At 37.5% G+C, this 19,235-nt stretch overlaps 1 protein-coding gene across 1 annotated transcript; it reads left to right on the forward strand.

Annotated features, from left to right (window-relative positions):
* The first annotated feature begins 469 nt into the window (after positions 1 to 469).
* Positions 470 to 10,719, forward strand: vcam1b (vascular cell adhesion molecule 1b). Its single transcript, XM_051094783.1, has 10 exons — positions 470 to 606; positions 1,810 to 2,082; positions 3,833 to 4,138; positions 4,263 to 4,523; positions 5,026 to 5,301; positions 5,732 to 6,007; positions 6,993 to 7,295; positions 7,380 to 7,655; positions 7,882 to 8,142; positions 9,377 to 10,719. Exons 1-10 carry the CDS (start codon positions 495 to 497, stop codon positions 9,532 to 9,534), a joined length of 2,502 nt encoding a protein of 833 aa, XP_050950740.1. The 5' UTR covers positions 470 to 494; the 3' UTR covers positions 9,535 to 10,719.
* The last annotated feature ends 8,516 nt before the right edge of the window (positions 10,720 to 19,235 follow it).

Here is a 19,235-nt window from a genome sequence, read left to right on the forward strand (position 1 = left end):
GTGAAAAACATCATGAAACATAATTACCTATAAAACCTAGTTTTATAAGTTGAATTACATATGCAAGTCTTTTAATTACACTATTTAACGTCATAAATTAATAAAATGTATTCATGGATAAATCATAACTTATGAGAAATCATTAAAACAATTTAAAATGAATGAATTACATAAATCACCACAACCTCCATATCCATAAATAGAGCTGCTTCTTGTACACTCAGCATTTCTGGGAAAAATTTATCTGCACGAGCTTGTATAAACATCGGTGTTAATTTGAATATGTCAGTGGTAGTTCATAATGGAAATCTTATCTTCAAAGCAGTTTCCTGTAATTGGGAAGAATCCCTTTAGGACAGCAGAGGGAGCCTGTGCAGGGACGGAGAACACAAAGCAACGGGTCTGATGGAGAATTCCTCCACGGCTTTTTTGGAGTGCTGAGGAGGTGGGTTAGGGTCCCTCCCCCTACTCCTATAAATCAGATGCAGCACTGAATGAAAGAAAGCACATTAACTCAGTTTTACCATCTTGGAGCTCTTGAATGTTCTTCAGAAGTGGACAGCATGGATTCAGCTTTACTGTTGACTCTGCTTCTACCAGTTGCAGGTAAGTTTGTAACTTTACTTAAGACTTTCTCGTAGATGTCAGTGTTTTGTATGCTAAGTATCCTGAATATTTTAACATATATTAGAGTCTTGCCATCTGCTCCTCTTTAAGGCATTGCAGCTTTAAGCAGGGTTCTTATTCGAAATAACTGAAATAAATTAAAAAAAAAAAAAAAAAAAAAAAAAAAGCTGTTTTAGCTGCCAAAACAACATTTTCCATTGCAATTTAACTGAATATGTACTAAAATAACTAAAACAGAAGTTTAAAATAAAAAAATATACATGCATTTAAATAAAAACTAATAAAACTGACAAAAACACATAATAAAATGACTAAAACTTTAAATAAAATTTAAGACGAAAACTGAAAATATAAAAAGTTTTTGAAGTTATTTTTATTCGATTGGTATTTTTTTGTATAATTATGTCATTTTTAATCATCGAAATTTTAATGTAACTGTTTATTTATCTATTTGGCTAATCATATATGCACATTTAAGCATTATAAAACATATTTACTGCATATGCAACTCATCTGATATATAATTGTGCATTTTGAGGTTTCCTCTTTAGTAAGTTCCTTCATAAATGTGACCCTGTACCACAAAACCAGTCATTTTTTGATAGTAAATAATGAATGAATAAGCTTTCCATTGATGTATGGTTTGTTAGGATAGGACAAAATTTGGTCGAGATACAACTATTTGAAAATCTGAGGGTGCACATCAAAATATTGAGAAAATCGCCTTTAAAGTTGTCCAAATGAAGTTCTCAGCAATGCATATTACTAATCAAAACTTAAGTTTTGATATACTTACAGTAGGGAATTTGCAAAATATCTTCATGGAACATGATCTTTACTTTATCCTAATGATTTTTGGCATAAAAGAAAAATTGATAATTTTAACCCATACAATGTATGTTTGGCTATACAAATATACCTGTGCTACTTCAGGTTATGTGGTTACAAAGTTACAAATGTGCATTTTTAGTTAATGATGCATGAAATTCTAATTACGTTAAAACTGTGAATGTTACTGAAAACAACAACAACAACAAAAAACCATCAGAATTTTCTGTGATGGTTCTGTTGTTTTTTCAGCAGGAGTTTAATTAAATATTACACATAACTGCATAAATATTTTAAAGGTAAGACTTACTGATAACTTAATAATGAACTAACGGCCAGTGTTCTCTCGTACAGTTGTTTCCCACGTAGTGAACCTGCCGTCCAAAGTTCTGTTCAAAGTGGGCGACAGGAGAGAGCTGACTTGCAGCATCTTATCCTGTCCGGAGACAGTGAAGTTTGTTTGGACCCCATTAGAGGACAGACCGATATTCGCCACTGTTAAACCACAGGACAAAGAATCTATGCTGGTCTTCGACAGTGTGATGAAGAATCACGAAAACACCATACTGTGCAAAGCAACCTGTGGAAAGGAGACAAAACAGGCGAAAACGACTATTAAAGTGTATTGTGAGTTCATTTTCAGTTTCATTATGGATTCAGCAGGCTTCATAATGCATTATTCGCAGAGACCGGGTTAAGTTGTCACCTTTTGAGATGCGTGACAACTAGACCCGGTCTCTTATTTCCCGCCTGATCTCATGAGGAAAACGTACCTGTGAAAACTTTTTCGCAAGATGCCAAATACGTACCAATAAAGTACATAATCCATATCACTGCAGTTTCCAACAGAAATGAACACTAGAGAAGGTAAAACGTCGAGCGCTTGTAATCATTTTCATACAGAGGTATGATTACAGCTCCATATGTTTCGCTTTTGGACGTGACAAACTTGCTAGTTAGCTACGAATCCCGTCAAAAACAAGACTCACGATGAAAGAGCTGAAAGATAAGAGACAGAAAAACAAGCTAAAACGTCATGCTTGCGATTGTGTTTTTACCTCACATTCACTTTTGTTCCTATCGGGCAGGTTTAGGTGTAGTGAAGATGGTACGTTATTTTAAAACGTCACAAAGCGTTAGAGCCATAACGCCACTCGACGAACATTTCAAATTAGAACTGCGGTGACGCCTACAAAACCAATTTCACGTAAAACGTCTCAAAACGTTCGATTTTCGAACACTGTTTTAGTCACTCAGTCAGGGTTTCCAGGTTTTCACAACAAAACCTGCCCAATTGCTTCTCAAAACTACCGTTTCGAGGGGGTCCCCCATTAAAAATTAGCTTCAGGGGTGTAAAATACACATTTTTTTGTGTGGGATCCTCTAGTAAACTTGCTAAATATGACGTTATTGGGGTAGCTTAAACCCACAGACACTAAAAACAACTCATGGCAACAGTGTTAAAGAGATAGTTTGCCCAAAAATGAAAATTTGATGTTTATCTGCTTACCCCCCGGGGCATCCAAGATGTAGGTGACTTTGTTACTTCAGTAGAACACAAACTAATATTTGTAACTCGAACAGTTGCAGTCTGTCAGTCATATAATGGCAGTCAATGGGACCCACGGCTTTGAGAGTCAAAAAAAAAAAAACATACAGAGACAAAACCAAATTAAACCCTGTGGCTCGTGACAATACGTTGAGGTCTTACGACACAAAACAATTGGTCTGTGCAAGAAACTTATCAGTATTTATATAATTTTTTTTACCACTGATCCACCACAATGTCCAACTGTCCTGCATGTGTCTGCTATGCCAGAGCACGTTGATGCAGTTGGACATTGTGGTGGATCAGAAGTAAAAATTTATGTAAATACTATTCAGTTTCTTGCGATTGATTGTTTCGTGTCTTAAGTTCTCAATGTATCGTCACAAGCCGCAGGATTTACTTTAGTTTTGTCTGTGTACGTTTTTTGGACTCTCAAAGCCATGGGTCCCATTGACTTCCATTACATGACTGACAGACTGCAACGGTTTGAGTTAAAAATCTATGTTTGTGTTCTACTAAAGAAACAAAGTCACCTACATCTTGGATGCTCTGGGGGTAAGCAGATAAACAACAAATTTTTATTTTTGGGTGAACTATCCCTGTAAAGTAGCCCAATTCCACGGGAAAACCACAGACTTGGCAACACTGCACTCAGTGGACATTTCACATTCATGTTTTGGGAAAGAGTTCCCACAGGTAAGTTTTCGTCATGAGATCAGGTTGCTTATTTCATAATAGATGCTACATATCACATAAGCATTGAATATCTAAACTCATTTTATAGTTTGTGTTTGTTGGCTAATATTTAAATCTTGGATTCCATTTTAGCTTTCCCAACTAACCCAGTTATATCTGGACATGATCGCTTGAAACTGGGTGAGGAAGCCACCTTGACTTGTGAAGTGTCCTCTATACATCCTTCGGAGTTCCTTGAAGTGGAGTGGCTCTATGGAGACAAAGTTGTTTACAGTGATGAGGGAGAACCTGACAGAGATGCATTTTCATTTTCTTACACATTCACACCTTCAAGTGAGGATGATGGGAAGGCAATAACATGCAGAGTATCACTCAATGTGGATGGTATACCATCTGAAGAGATGACCAGGGAGACGTCTGTACACATGAACGTTCTCTGTAAGCTACACTTGCATTTATTATCATATTTTTAAATTGAACCCAAAACGGATGTGGGAATTAAACTTCCTCCCTAAAGAAGATGACCCCCAGTGATCATTGGTTTTTCCCATTGCTTTCACAGCTGCACCGCATAACGTTAAAGTATCTGGAGTGACCGCCGTCCCACTGGGATCCAGTTTAAATCTGACCTGTGAGGCAGAGGGCAAGCCAAAGCCTGCGTTTACATGGACGGCTCTTAAACCAGATGGCCAGTCTGTGGAAATGGGAAAGCACCAAGTTCTCTTCGTGCAAGACGTGTCCTTATCGGATGCTGGTACTTACCAGTGTGATGTTAGCAATGACTTGGGAAGCCAAATGGCCAGCGTTTCAGTAGTCGTTCAAGGTTAGTGGTTTATTTATAGGTATAGTTCAGACAAAGACGAAAATTCTGTCATTAATTACTCAACCTGATGTTGTTCCAAGCCTGTAAGACCTTCGTTTGTCTTCAGAGCAAAAATTAAGATACTTTTAATGAAATCCGAGAGGTTAAACCACATAGACTATTTTATTGATGTCCTTACTACCTTTCTGGCCCTTAAACATGGTAGTTGTGTTGCTGTCTATGCAGGGTCAGAAAGCTCTCAGATTTCATCAAAAATATCTTAATTTGTCTTCCGAAGATGAACGAAGGACTTACATTTTTTTTTAAACCCTAATGGGAGTAATTAGTGACAGAATTCCCAGCCGTTTTGTTTTTCCCAGATCCCGTCGCCCTCTCTCCCACTTCGTTTCCTGTTCTTTCTTCAACTTTACTGTACTATCTAAATACTAGGAAAACTGCCAAAAAACTTTGATGAGAACATTGCTTTGTTCTCAATTAATCAGATTTTTGAATTTCTTGACAGCACCTCCTATGGAAACCCTCATTGTAGCAAGTCCACAAACCACTCTGAAGGAAGGAGACTCGGTGAGCATATTCTGCAAGTCCACCGGCGTTCCAGTGACACACGTGGTGCTCAGCAGGAGGGTGAACGGTGTAGATGCAGAGCTAAAATCTAGTAAAGGAGCTGAAACATCACATACGATCCCCTCCGTCAAGCTTGCCGACTCTGGCACGTTTGTGTGTGAGGCTTTCAATGAGTACGGCAGTCAGAGGACCACTCTCAATCTAACCGTTGAAGGTAAGACCTTAAACATCTGGTATGAGTGGATATTGTTGCTGCAAAGGTTGATCTTTTGAGCACAGTTACAGTCTGGGTTGTAATGGTGTGTAAAATTAGGGGCTTTTACACTGGAGGAACCTTTTCATAGGTTCTAGAACTACTGGCAGAAGTTCCCACTTTTTGGGGTATTCGCACTGCAGGAACTAAGAACGTATTTCGTTCTAGGAACTCCATTTGGGGGAACTAAATTAGTTCCTACTTCAGGAACTGAAGTTAGTTCCTTCTCTAGGAACCACCATGCTGGCTAGTTCCTAGAACTAAGTTCTTGGAGCTACACGATGCAAAAGCGCCTATAGAAAGGTGGAATCAGTTGTAGTCTATGTAGTTCAATGTCCTGCAAATTCAGTTCGAGGCACCAAGTAAAACTGACTCTTTTTTTCCCTTACAGCTCATTTGCTAGAAGTGGCGCTACAACCAGACACAGAGGATGTGTTGGAGAAAGGCTCCAACTTGGTCCTTTCCTGTCAGGCTTCAGGTTGCCCTCAACCCGAGTTCTCCTGGAAGAATCTTGCAAATAATCCAATCCTCAGGCAAATTAAGACAGATGGCTTCCAGTCTCAGCTGATTTTCGATCTAGTAGAGTTGGAAGATGAGGGAACTTACCTTTGTGAGGTCACATGTGGCTCGATCATGAAGTCCAAACAGACCAACCTGAAGGTTTTTTGTAAGTATCTCTAAAGGTTTACTATCCAGCCTCGAGCTTACGTAAAAAATTGTTTGTATGGGGAAAAGTTCTCCAGCTGGTTGACCAATGGAGAATGTATAATCAAGTTTTCAACATCTCAAGGTGAAATGTGTCATTTCTAGGGCTGGGAAAATAAATTGATGCATCGTGTATCGAGAAATGCTTCCGCATCAATTCTGAGATTTTCCAAATGCATTGCGATTCTTTCATGAACAATTCAGCAGCAGAGTGCCATCTGCTGTTAAAAATTACGATAAAAACTAAAGAATCGCGATGCATTTGGAAAATCTCAGAATCCATGCACAAATCACAATGCATCGGTTTATCGCCGCAGCCCTAGTAATTTCCACATCACTAGCATCACCAGATGGAATCGAAAAAGTTTTTTGAACATTCCCCACATCTACCGTTGGTCGACAAAACAGATAATCCCATCCAAAACTTATTGACCCAATATTGCTGTGTTTGGCTAGTTGGGAGTTGGGGTTGCCTTCCCTTTAACTCCTTGGATTTTGAGTTGCAATTAAACAAATGTGAACTGTGAATCATCGGGGAACAGTAATTCAGTCCAGTCTCTTTGTGGAAAGTTTTAAAAATAGCTCTCTTTGACTTTGACATTGACTTGATGCAGGAAATAGAGCATTTATTATATGTTCCAGAATGAGAATGAAGACTTGAAGAATGAAGAGGTTATCTAAATGGATAATGTTGTCAACATTTAACACTCCTCTGATAGAAAGCATTATTGCTTTCAAGGTCATAGAGAATTCTTTAAAATGTTTGGTTGCTCTCAGTGGACGTCAGCTCTTAGAATGTGCGAGGGAGTGTAGCTTTGTTTACATTACATGTTGTACTACATATCGGATGTCCTCATTCAAGGTTCTCCTTAATCTTTTTGTATTTATTAGCCGGTGTGAGTTTATACTTGAAAATACTTAGATGTTCCATTTTCTTCTCTTATCAGCATTTCCAACAAGTCCCGTCGTAAAGAACTCTGGACCTTCTCTGGTGGGAGAGATGATGAAATTGACTTGCACTGTTCAGGAAGTTTTCCCAGCCAACCTTTTCCAAATCCTATGGATGGATGGAGATAGAAAAATGCATTCGGAAACTGGGTCATTTTCAAGTGGTACAATAAATCTGACTTCAGAGTATTCTTACCGCGTAAACACCGAAGACCAGGACAAACGCATCACCTGCAAAGTTCTGCTGGAAATGCCAGCTGCTCAAGCAGTAAAGACAGCATCTACTGCTTTGTCTGTTCACTGTAAGTGAAGGATTTTTCTTTGTTCCTTTCAAAAATGACTTTGTCTTGGCTCTTTTTTAACGGTTTTTAACATTCCTTTTACAGATCCACCGAGAGCAACCAGAATTACAGTGAGCCCACTGATGGAGTTGAAAGAAGGAGAATCCATGAGCATTTCTTGCCTTTTCGACAGCTTTCCAGTGGGGCGTATGGTGCTGAGCAGGGTGATGGATGGCGTACAAACAGAGCTAATGACCAGCGATGGGCTTGAAACAGTGTTTACCATTCCTTCGGTCAAGTTGGATGACACAGGCATCTATATTTGCGAAACCTCAAATATGTATGGAAGCCAAAATGATAGTGTGGAGATTACCGTGAAAGGTATGATACTAACTGCATCCGGTCAAAATCAATCAGTGGCCATAGTATCAACATGTTGAAGTATTTGAAATATCAACAGTTAAAACATTTTAAGTGCCTTGCTCTCCATTTTGCCTTGTTCTCCTTTTTTATCAAAATGGATAAATTTCGATTCCACTGTGCTTTTGCTCTCATTAAGTGGATCCTGTCTAAGGGACTGACTATTATTATGCCTCTTTTATTCTAGCACCACCCAGAAATACAACAGTAGACATCTTTCCATCTACGGATGTTCAAGAGGGGCAGAATATCACCATCTGTTGTCGCTCCGTGAGCTTTCCTCCACCTGCGGTGGTCCTCAGCAAGCTGGATAGTGAGAAAAATGTCTACTCCCTTGATGGTGTATTCCTGCTGATCAACCTCACTCCTAACGACACAGGCCTATATCAGATCAACGTCACCAACGACCTGGGCTACGAGACGGAGACTTTTACGATCAACGTGATTGGTGAGTGCAACTGGTCATACTTCATATTAGGTTATTGCTTTTTTTGACTAAATAAAACAGCTTGTGAATGAACACAATGTCATAATCAACATTTGCACAAGTAACTTGTTTAAATTGGCAAAATTCCAACCGATTGAAACATATTTGGGGCCAGATTTACTGAAAAAGGCAAATTAGCGTTGGAGCACAATCCCATAAAAACGCAAATGGGAGGGGAAATTCTGCATTTGATTTACTAACAGCGCGCACATTAAGGAACACAGACGCTGCCAGATCATTATCATAATGACCAGTGCAAGGTTCTTTTGGGCGTTAAATAATGGCGCAAATACCAGTAATTTGACGAGTAATACCAGTAATTTTGCATCTTGCGTCTGAAAGGGAAACACCTACAAATGCATATTCAGTAAGGTCAGTCAATAAGGTCTAATTCTTCACTGTGTGCCTTTTGTAAATCCTGACAGTACTATTTTAACGCCTAAAGACGGTTTGTGCTGGTGCAAGCTGTTAGTAAATCTGGCCCTCTATGCTTAATGTACATTTATGTGAAGTATTCTGAATGTCCTAAATTTGGCGAGGAATGAACTTGTCATTGTTATGTGATATCCAGCATTAATTGCATCGCTTCACTGATATCCGGCATCAGATATCTTCTCTCCCATGGCCTGATAGCATGTTTTATGAATATTTTAGGAACTTCAGACATATTACTGTTTTCACATTCTGTTTTTCAGTCAGGTTATATGCCACATTAAAGGGATAGCTCACCCAAAAATGACAATTCTGTCATTAATTACTCACCCTCATGTTGTTCCAAACCTGTAAGACCTTCGTTCATCTATGGGACAAAGATTAAGATATTTCTGATGAAATCCAAAAGCTTTCTGACCTTACAAAGACAGCAAAGCAGCTACCATGTTTAAGAACGCTGTAAGAATGTTGTTAAAATAGTCCATGTGACATCAGTGGTTCAACCATAATGTTATGAAGCTACGAGCTTTTGTGTGCAAAAAAACAACATTTTATTCTCTTCCGTGTCAGTCTTTGATGCATGTTCACGTCAGTAACACTTACAGGACATGAGGGTGAATAATTAATGACAGAGGTTTCATTTTTGGGTGAACTATCCCTTTAAATGTAATATTGTTGAAAATTAGGCTATTAGGGAGACTTACAGTTTTTACATTTTCCAACATATTTCAAATTTGCCGATCTCTTTGACTTTTCATTACAGAGAAAAGAGTCAATCCTCCATTAGGCTGGAATGACTTTTTAAGCCTTGCGATTTGCCTGGGAGTCGCTTCTGCGCTGCTCGGTGTTGTGGTGTACGTGTGGAGAGCTAGAAAGAAGGGATCATACGACCTCACCAAGTGCAATCCGAGTACTGTGTAGACTGTGTTTACATTCCATGGACTGATTTGGAAGCAGCTACGCTAGGCTGAACTGTCTTGTCAGGGCCCAGGGCCCCCCTAAAGTGAGAACTGCAGGTGACTGGATTCATCACCTTGAACATTAGGTGACAATAACCCCAGCTGGATGGGAACCTGCATTCTCCACAGCCAGAGACAATCAATGTGACCGTGATTTGCTGCCCATCCGCAGAGGAAGGAAATCGAAGCGGTGCGGTTTCTTCGTGGTCTTTGTGTTGGGAAGTGTCTGCTGTTTTAAAAACCACCTTGTCTCCACTTAAAGAAGTGTGAAAGTCTAAGCTTGAAGCATGAATGTAAAACTATGAAATATAGATTTAAACATTTTAGCATTGAGAGAAAATAACCACAGAGTTTTAGCTGAACTGTTTGGTACATTTTAGATATCTGATGTACCGAAGTAAATACTATGTCCTAAAAAAATCTGTATTTAATTATGTGTGAAGTCTTGTCAAATACATTTTCATATTTATTAAACTAGCAGCTCTCTGTGATTTGATCTGGGAAGTTTTTATTGGAAAATCTGGGGAGTAACAGGAATCCACAGCGTCTGTTTTAGCTTCACTTACTTTTTGATATTTCACTTTCGCTTTCCTGTAAACTATTTGTTAAGCACAATGAAAGGTGGGGTGATTTGGAAAAGCACCTTCACTGCATATGCACAAGGCATTTCCAAAATTCCAACAAGACAAAGTCAAAATAACAACTAGCACATGTTCTAAAAATAAACCACTCCACGCATGTGCCTCCGTCCTTAGCTTTCAAGACCAATTACACCCTCTGAAAAACACCCGTTTTTGGTCCCCATTTATTTTGGCCTGCAAATTAAGACCAAGCGATTCAAAATCGAGTTCCTCGCTCCTTTTTTAGTGTCTTCTATTGATTTTTTTTGTCAGTGTTGCTATAAAAGGCTGTTGCTATGGTGACCATCCAGATGCAGTGGGAAATGGGGGTGGGTCGTGTTTTCATGTTCCACAGGGAAAAGAAGGAGAAGCAAAGGTGCGAATGGAACTGTGTTCTTTTAGAAAGATGGAGTGCCACTCACCCATTTCTTTTTTTAACCTCTTGATATTAAATTTAGCACAGTCCTTTTAAAGAACCAGCAGTATGTGATGTTCTTGTGTAATAAAAATGGCAGCATTTTATCATACTTGCGCTAATATTTGTCTTTATTTTGACACTATACCTCACAAATGTTTCCAAATAAGCTGCATGTGTTTGACTAAGTATGAGTAATAATAGTGATAACTGACATCCTGATTTATAAGCGTTTTCCAGTAAAACAGTAAAACACTTACCACGTCCTTATGGGCATTGCACTTGAAGTGTTTTTGAACATGGTGATTATGTGAGAATTGTGTGTTAGTGCTGTAAGTGCCGTCCTTGTGAACCTACTCAGAATAATTGGATCATGGTCAAGAACATCTCATTCTTGTTTTCGGAGTCTGTCTGCTGACATCTGATTCTTTGAAATGACTCATGTTTGAAGGAACACTTCAACAGTGATTCATCTTATCTAGTTTCTATTTTTTTATCAGAGCTCCAGACAAAATGAATACTATTAGCTACAAGAATTAAACATTTAGGAGCCATATGACGTTTTTAAGTGGTACAAATGGCTGTTCGGACCAGTCTGTAAAAAGACCAGATCACTTTAAGTAACGATTCCCGGTTCATTTCGAATCGAAAAACGATTTGGGGAATTCATCAACGGCTCTAAATGAATTAAATCGCTAACCTGCGAGCGAGTTAATTTAATAATTCAATATATCTTAATTAATTAAATTATTTTATCGCAGTCACTTAAAAGAACCGGTTCATAAGACTCAGTCTATCTGCTGACATCTGATTCTTTGGAAGTGACTCATGTTTGAAGGAATTCGATTCCCGGTTCATTTCGAATCGAAAAACGACTCGCGGAATTCATCAACGGCTCTAATGATTCACTACGTGAGTATGATTCAAACCGCTAACCTGCGAGCGAGTTCATTTAATAATTCAGTTAATTTTGATTAATTAAATTCATCTCAGTCATTTAAAATAACCACTTTACAAGAATAAGTATGTCTGCTAACATCGGATTCTTTGAAGTGACTCATGTTTGAAAGAAAGCTTCAACAGTGATCTTATCTAGTGTATTTTTAGCAGGACTCCAGAAAAAAATAAATGCTATTGGTAACAAGAATAAAATATTTAGGAGCCATATTTTAGTTGATAAACTACAGAATTGCACGGTTCCTTCAGACCAGTCCATAAATAGACCGATGTACTTTACGATTCCCGGTTCATTTCGAATCGAAAAACGACTCGCGAAATTCATCAACGGCTCTAAATGATTCACTATGTCACGTGAGTAAACTGCTAAGCTGCGAGCGAGTTAATTTAATAATTCGATTCATTTTAATTAATTAAGTTATTTTATCTCAGTCACTAAACCCCTTATAAAGAATCAGTATGTCTGCTGACATCTGATTCTTTGAAGTGACTCATAACACTTCAACAGTGATTCTTATCTAGTATCTAGTTTTTAGCAGGGCCCCAGAAAAAAATAATGCTGTTGGCTACAGGAATAAAACATTTAGGAGCCGTAAAACATTTCTAGTTGATAAATTAGAGAATTGCGCGGCACAAGTTCAGACCGAATCACTTTGAGTAACGATTCCGGGTTAATTTCGAATCGCAAAACGACTCGCGGAATTTATTAACGGCTGTAAATGATTCACTGACTACGTGAGTATGAAACCGCCAACCTGTGAGGGAGTTCAAAACTGTGTGGTGAATTTGATCTCAGTCATTAACCGTTCGAGAATCATTGCGTGAAGGAACTGGCGCAAACTCTAATAACCAGGTGATATATCTAATAGAATTATGTCTGACTAGATTTTAAAATATTATTGTGGTATTTTTTTATTTTTTTGTCGCATTTAGGTCGTATAGTCTCAACCACAGGTTAGGTCTTTATTTTTAAGATTCATGTTTCTTTCCCAATATAAATCCTCCATATAGGCGGCCTTGAAAGTAAACAATGCTAATGAACCGAGCGAAGCTAGCATATTTTGCTAATTATTTCTGCTGAAAATGGTCAATTATTGTCTTGTTTTGGGCTGTACTAATCATTGGACCAGGAAAAACACTTTGAGTAGCTTACTATAGACTGCCAAAAGTTGTAACAAATCAAGGAGAAGAGTGGAGAAAACTGAGGAACAACAGGTGTTTGTCTTGGCCAAGCTGAACCAGGATTTCCAGGGCAAGAATGTTAACAATATTCGTGTTTGTTCTTTTCATTTTCGGTCAGGTAGGTGAAATATTAGGCTAATATTTTAATTAATACTGCTCGTACGTATCTTTACCACCTATTAACTTTAGTTTGTCAAAATATTTTCCTGCTTACTAAGTCCTTCTCAGTATGATTTAACAGCTTCCACACATTTGTCTGTGGTTTAGACAACATAAATTAGCAGAACAACATATTCAGTAGTGCATTAACCATGCAGTCCATGCTGTTGTTTACATCTGAGTATCGTCAGTATGACGTAAGTGCAAACCAACTCTCTATGAGTGAAATTAACAAACACCTAACACTGGCCTGCAGTTTTGTATTACGGCCATAAATGACACCTCAAAATGTGTGGTTTGTTCAAAATGGGTGTCAAAAATCCAGCAAAATAGACCTTAGTCAGTTTAGGAGCAATACTGATTTTTTTTTTAATGAAAAATAAGATGTGAGGGATAGATTTGCTGTCTTTACAATGGCACGTAGTGCACTCTATAAAAGTCTCATAACTTTCAAAATTGTTTTTTTCATAAATCTTTCATCAGCTGAACAGTTGATATGTTGTTAAACAGTACAGTTCAATGAACACATTACACTTCTAACCCTCACAGGTTTGTCCCTCATCTAATTTCTGTTAAAGATTAAATATGGTCCTACCCTAAGGTCTATTATGATAGAAATTGGGCAGTTATTTCAAACCAGAAACCACTCAGAACACCGCATGCTTAAAACTTAAAACACCTTAGAAACTGCATTTTCCCAATTTTCCTCTAATACACCATTACAGTGAATTACAATATCATTGTTTGCTTGTTTTTCATTGGCCATTGTGGTGGTCCCTGACAGTTACAGTATGTTTTTTTGTACTCTGTTTGCTTAGACGAGGGGAATGAACCATTCCTGTGACATTTAGCACAAAACCCCTCCAAGGACGAGAAAGATCAATAGTTTATACAGCTTGCAAAACCACCATCACTTTAAAAGCTTTCTTATGATGAGTTTGTGCAAGACTGTCACACATTTTAACCCGAAGGCCCCTAAAAGCCCCTGGTTATGCAACCCTCCAGTGAAAAAGAACAGCAACAATGATTTGTGCAGAGTCCTGTCTTTTTTAATCACTTAAAGACACTGGTATTTCCTGGTTCTGTGCAGACACAGAACATCTCTCGAGCATAGCGTCTCTGAACGCCTCCACTCCAGCTTGTTTGTTTGATTGCCGTCTAAAAAGAAAAACAGAATATTTATGGAGATGAACCCCCTGGTTCAGCAGATGGCGTTTGACCCAGGGTCTCTGTGTTCTTGCGGCGCATCCTTTGGCGATATAGCAGATCAGCAGCTTTTTAACAACGTCCCCAGTGCTTTGTCTTTTCCAAAAGAGATTTGTTGTGTTTTTTTTTATTGTTTCCCTTACATGTATTTGTATTTCTTTGGGCACTGGTACATTATAGATATGCACAAACAGATGCAGATAAGCACTAAACTGCACACAGATGCCTCACAGGTCCATCTGTGTATTAAATGGAAGATTATCTCTTCCAAGAAAAACAGGCAATAACATGAGGAATGTTTCATTTGGCTGGCAAGTTCATCAGAGCAAGTCAGATGAGTATTCTTTTCATCACTTACAGACTGTTTCATGCTGACTCCCCCAAATGTTGCTTTTGAACATCAGACAGCACTGAGTGCTATGCAATAAAACTTCCCATGTACTGTAGTTTTGTAAGACAACATCCGTTTTAATGTAGCAACATTAGTTTTGTTTGTCAAAACTTGGATTATGTGAGCATGGCAACAAAAAGATGCTGATGTCAGTATGAATATCAGCATATGCATATGCAAGCATATTACACTACCAGTCAAAAGTTTTGAATGTTTTTAAGAATTCTCTAATGCTCACCAAGCCTGCATTTATTTGATTCAAGAACAGCAAAAACAGTAAAATGTTGAAACATTTTTACTATTTAAAATAACTGGTTTCTATTTAAATATATTTTAAAATGTAATTTTAATTTATTATTGTTATTATTATTATTCATAATATTTAAAACAGTGGAGTACATTTTTTTTAAGATTCTTTCCAGATCAGCATTTATCCGAAATATTTTTTACTCAACTGTTTTATAATAATAATAATAATAATAATAATAATAATAATAATAATAATCAATGTTTCAATGTTTTTTTGAGCAGCAAATTAGAATATTAAAATGATTTCTGAAGGATCGTGTGACTGGAGTAATGATGCTAAAATTCTGCTTTAAAATCACAGGAATAAATTAAATTTTAAAATATATTCAAATAGAAAACAGTTATTTTAAATAGTAAAACTATTTCAAAATTTTACTGTTTTTGCTGTACTTTGGATCAAATAAATGCAGGTTTGGTGAGCAGAAGACACTTTTTAAAAAACATTACAAATCTTACTTTTCAAAAACTTTTGACTGGTATAGTGTATATATAAGAAATACTTATAAAAACGCCTTTGTTAAATAATAATAAAAAAACATAGCACATTAAAAATATGCCAACCTAAAACATTCAAAACCACACAAATCCTGTGTGTGTTTCCAAGTAATGCATAAACTGTGCAGATTTTTGTGTAGGAGTTAAGCAGCAACACAAATTATTATTATTTCAATTTTCTGCTAAATTTAGGGTCTCACACTTTCAAACGAAGTAGCAACACAGCAAAAAAATGTGTGGATCAGATACAAAATCTGCGTTTGGAAATCCAATCGCATTCCTATCGCATTCCTATTCCTATGACTGGAAATCGCCCGCGAAAATTCGCCCAACAGTGATATATAACCGTACATTCTGTAATCATTCTTTAATTAATTACACTCCTCTTTTTACCTCAAATACTGGTCCTTTACAGAACAACAAACCGAGCTCGGAACGTCAGAGAAAGTCGCACGAGAAAACGCGTTCGGTCCGACATTGAAAAAAAACCCGCTCCTTGCTGAGCTAGTCACACCGCTCGGCTTATTTACACGAGGTAAACACAAACGGCTTAACTTTAAAAAAGCCCGCGAAATGGCGTGTTCAAACGGCGAAACGTCACAGCGTTCTTATTAAATAGACGACACGTGAAACGCCGTTCCAGCATCAGATACTATATTGTGTATGATGCGCGTTTTTCTGTTATGATTTGAGGTAACGTTTATGTCTATATCAAAAGTTTCATTTAGAAAATCAATTTTTAGAGCTAGGCTTCTTTTTTAAATTCATAATCTCGAGCATAAGCAATAGTAATAGTGATTTTTGCCTTGCTTTAACAATACAAACCTCACCATAGTTCGTGTAATGTAATACTCATGCCCACATCAGCCTAGCCTATATAGATAAGCATGCATGCCTACATATTTACCAGAGTGGTCTATTTTTAATTCGAAATGACCTTGAATATCCAGTGCCCTCTCTGAGCTCTGGCCCCATTCATGTGAAACGTGTGTTTTCCACCTTAGCACAATGAAAATGTCAAATGTAAATCCTTCTGTTAGCATTGGCTTTTCTTCAAATTTGTGAGGATACCATGCATAATGAATTCGTGACATAACATGGCATAAACCTCATGCTGTTCCACAGGAAGCAGAGGTTTGTATACTCTATCAGCATGTACTCCGGAACACAGGTTGACCCACAATACGGCTTTGTGACCTTCCCATGTATACGGCGCACATCTTGAAGACAGTGATTATTAAGACATGTTTGGCGTGACGCTTGAGGTGCAAGCTCAGCACATGGTCTGCCAACCACAGTACAAACTGTGCTTCAGTTGTTCAGACACTGTGACGCTATGACCTGACGAGCTGCCTGTGAGGAAAATAGTTTTGAAGACTTTTTAAGTGGTCTTAAAGTACTTATTGACCCTGTTTATTCTGATTAACAAGAGCATTTAGAAAACTGCACTGAGATTCATCATCGTTAGTGATGATTGCTATTATTTTTGCTTATATTTAACCGTAATGTTTGTGGTACACACATTAATATCTCAAATATGCTTTTGGAGAAGAAATTATTTTTCTAACCAGTTGGACTTTTGACTTATTCGCCTAGTGGACGATGAACCTGGCCAAAAATACTTTTGAAGCAACCTTCTTCCTTACCCTAGCAACTGAAAAGGAAACACCGGAACATGTGAATTAAAACTAAGGTTTAAATACCTTTAAATTACACTTGCACTTTAAATGACTACATGCAAAATACCCTGTTCACTTATGTTGTTATTCAAAAACATCTCCCACTAAGTTTTAGCGCCCCACTGACTATCTCTTTCTCTCTTTTTATCAGATACAACCCGACCAGAACAAACATTTGTACCTTCCTCCTGTTTAATTTACAGTTAATGTAGCCAAATAGAGGCCTCTAATGTTTAATATCTAATGCTGTATCTGTCCAGTCCAAACTTCGAATACTGTGAAAAACCATCTCCAGTCCTTTCACAACATACACACGTTTGTGTTCTTAGCTTGCATTCATTTTCTTATGGAAATAAGCAGTTGTAATATGAGATCATGACCCCTTAATTTTGTTGAAACTTTGTCGGACTACAAAATCCTGTTATGGCTTTGTAAACACTTCTAAAGGGTCGTTCACACCAAGTGCTAACTATAACCATGAAGTTTTAATAAAAATAACCCCCTAAAGGGAAATGGTGACGGATAAAATATCAGACTGGAGGGAAATATATTTTAGGTGTTTTTCAATGCATTCTCTTACAAATGTTTTGCATTCCAGCCAGAGGTTTCTGAGAAATTTTGCACCTGCTTGCAAAACCTTTGCGCCTCCCCCACAACAAAAAATCTCAGCATTTTCCTGAGAATGTTGCTTTCGCCAGATAAATTTTCCATTTGTTTGAACACCTCTGTGTTTTCCAAAGAAACTTTACTAAACGTGTTTCATCGAAAAAATATGTAATTCCTTCACAAACCATTTTTTCACCAAACCTTTGGGTTTTTCCAAGAAACTTTGTGATCACTTTCGAAACCTTTGCGGTTTCCCAAGAATGTTGCTTTCACCATTTAAAATCTTTGCATTTTACAGAGAAAGTTTGCGTTTGCTTGCAATACGTTTTGCGTTTTCCAGGGAAACTGAGCATTTGAATCACAAAATTTCAGTGTTATTGCAAAATGGTGCATTTCTTCGCAAAACATTTGTGTTTTCAAATGTGCATTTTCAGTCTCTGCAAAACTTTGCGTATGCTCACAGTATATTTATGATTTTTAGAGAAACATAGCATTCAGCTCACAAAACCTATTTTACTGCAAAACTCGCTAAACCTTTGCATTCTCTCAAGAAATTTAGATTTCAGTCCAAAAATCTCATTATGTTCCCTAGAAACTTTGTGTTCTCTCTCGAAACCTTTGCATTTTCCCGAGAATGTTGCTTTCACTATTTAAAATCTTTGCATTTTCCAGAGAAACTTACACACAGAAAAAAAATGGTGCTTCAGTGGTTCTTCAGCGGTTCTTTGGTGTGATTGTGGTGCTATATAGCACCGTTAATGTATAAAGAACCGGTCAAGCCCCTGTCTGGTTCTTCAGTGGTTCTTCAGTGGTTCTTTGGGGTCGTTAAGGTGCTATATAGCACCACTGCCATACAAAGAACCTGTTAAGCCTCTGAATAAGGATCTCTAACTCTCTCTTAAACTCTTCAGTTGGGGAAAGGATTAAAAACAACATTAACATACAGTGTATTTCCTGAAGATCTTTTTGCCCCTAAGGCCCCCATAAGGAAATATTTCCCACATAAGACCTTTTGACCTTAGAAAAGCATAAAAGTGATTCAAGACATATATTTACTACTATTGTAGTAATACAAGCCCCTATGATTGTTTCTATTGAGCACCATTTTTGTTGAAGTAATAAAATGCTATACACAGCAAAATCCCCAGTGTTAATTTAACACACTGAGTGTGGACACATATAAACACTGAAGCAGTGTTGAAGTTAACGAGATAATTAGGTGATTAACGAAGTGATGATTGATCATTATTGATGACACCTGATGTTAATAAGCAGAATCACCAAAGGAGAAAAACAAAATTTTTAAGCAACCATTATAGTGTTCAGTGTTTGCATTAGTTGGGCTCTTGACCCTTAAATCATCAATATTAGGTCTTGTTTGGCTGCAATTACTGAGTTATAACAGCCAGACAAGCAAAGAGCAAAAGTCAGTAAGATGGCATTGACTGTGCTTGACTTAATCATCATATAGTGACTTGAGTATTTGACATAGAATTTCCTTACAGATTACAAAAAAAAACCTGATCAATCAGTTTTGCCATAATCAGACAGATGATGAAAAAAGGTTTATCTTAATTTAGACACACAGACATAAAGAATCAGTGTGAGAATCACAACAACGGTGACCATCAAAAAGCATGTTGT

Source organism: Labeo rohita, chromosome 22 (genome assembly GCF_022985175.1).
Source record: "Labeo rohita strain BAU-BD-2019 chromosome 22, IGBB_LRoh.1.0, whole genome shotgun sequence".
NCBI lineage: Eukaryota > Metazoa > Chordata > Actinopteri > Cypriniformes > Cyprinidae > Labeo > Labeo rohita.

Bases quoted from the DNA above. Each gene is read 5' to 3' on its own strand.
- vcam1b (XM_051094783.1), top strand. From the start codon at position 495: ATGAAAGAAAGCACATTAACTCAGTTTTACCATCTTGGAGCTCTTGAA. The intron at 2,083-3,832 runs GTGAGTTCATTT...ATTCCATTTTAG, and splicing joins AACGACTATTAAAGTGTATT to CTTTCCCAACTAACCCAGTT. The intron at 5,302-5,731 runs GTAAGACCTTAA...TTTCCCTTACAG, and splicing joins TCTCAATCTAACCGTTGAAG to CTCATTTGCTAGAAGTGGCG.